The 1,285-nt window shown below is 50.5% G+C and overlaps 1 protein-coding gene across 1 annotated transcript in view; it reads left to right on the top strand.

Moving 5' to 3' along the window:
- LOC102764448 (kallikrein-7) overlaps window positions 1-368 on the top strand; it is a 3,770-nt gene extending 3,402 nt beyond the window's left edge. Inside the window, exon 5 of the mRNA XM_006763852.2 lies at window positions 152-368. Within this exon, the coding sequence (XP_006763915.1) occupies window positions 152-307 (156 nt within the window). The 3' untranslated portion in view covers window positions 308-368. The remainder of the gene's footprint in view (window positions 1-151) is intronic.
- The last annotated feature ends 917 nt before the right edge of the window (window positions 369-1,285 follow it).

Raw genomic sequence — 1,285 nt, 5'->3', positions numbered from 1 at the left:
GCCATTGGTCCGCAGAGACAATGAGTCTCTTCCCATTGGCCAGGGTGAAAGGCTATGTTCTGGCGGGATAAAGGCTTGATAAGCCTGGTGTCTGTGGGAACGCGTTGCTGGTTATTTTGAAACCAAAGCTAATCTGCTCTCTCCTCTCCAGGGTGACTCCGGAAGTCCGCTGATTTGCCAAGGTTCCCTGCAAGGCCTGGTGTCCTCGGATTATTTCCCTTGTATCCCGCCCTTCGACCCCATCATCTACACGCGTGTATGCAAGTACAGAAAATGGATATATGAAACCATAATAAAAAATTTCTAATCTCTCCAACCCTATGCCCTGAACAGGAAATTGATAGAAATAAAGACATCCATGACTTGCAGCCTTAGTGGACTTTATCATTTGTCAAAGTGACATTAAAATGCCAACAAGCCCTAACCGGTTTTGGCTCAGTGGATAGAGCGTTGGCCTGCGGACTCAAGGGTCCCAGGTTCAAATCCGGTCAAGGGCATGTACTTTGGTTGTGGGCACATCCCCAGTAGGAGGTGTGAAGGAGGCAGCTGATCCATGTTTCTCTCTCATCGATGTTTCTAACTCTCTATCTCTCTCCCTTCCTCTCTGTGAAAAATCAATAAAATATGTTTTTTAAAAAAATGCCAACGATATCCTAATCAGATAGCGTTTCCTTTCATTTTCTTCTGTGACCTGATTGGTCAGGGCCAGGGCAGGGGGTCCTGAGGTAGCCATGGCATCACTTGTCTGAGTTTTGCTGTTTTTCTGGGCCGGGAACTGAAATACAGCTGAGGCCTAGATGTTATCCATAGGGAGGAAAACTGCACAACCAGCCATCTTCTGGGGGGTGGAATATCCTGGGCGTAAGGTCCTTGTTTTCCCAATTTTGCCTCTTACTAGACACCTGGGCTGTCAGCCCTGGTGACCTTCTGTGCCTGGCCTATTGTCCTTGCTCTGCTCAGGTCTGCCTAACTGCCTATCACAGCTGGTTGGAGAAGACCCTCAGTCAGCAGGGTCTGTGGTGATTGCCCAGGGAGCCCAGGGTACCAGGAACCTGCTGATCTTGCCAGGCTCTGAGACACAGGGGACTCCTCCTTCCTCCCTCTCCTCCTCTGGAGGCCCCTTCAAGGCACATGGTGAGAATAGGAGCCCACCTACCCCCGTTTCCACTCCCACTGTTCTCTCTTCCTCCAAACTCTAGTGCTCACTTGTGGCAGGGCCTCGATGGACTCCGGTGTCCTGTCTACGTGCCAGCGCCATCCTTTCTGAAAACCTGCTCCCTCTCTC

Source organism: Myotis davidii, unplaced genomic scaffold, assembly GCF_000327345.1.
Source record: "Myotis davidii unplaced genomic scaffold, ASM32734v1 scaffold358, whole genome shotgun sequence".
Classification (NCBI taxonomy): Eukaryota; Metazoa; Chordata; class Mammalia; order Chiroptera; family Vespertilionidae; genus Myotis; species Myotis davidii.
Note: the sequence above shows the minus strand (reverse complement) of the source record. Positions and strands in the feature narration are given on the sequence as shown.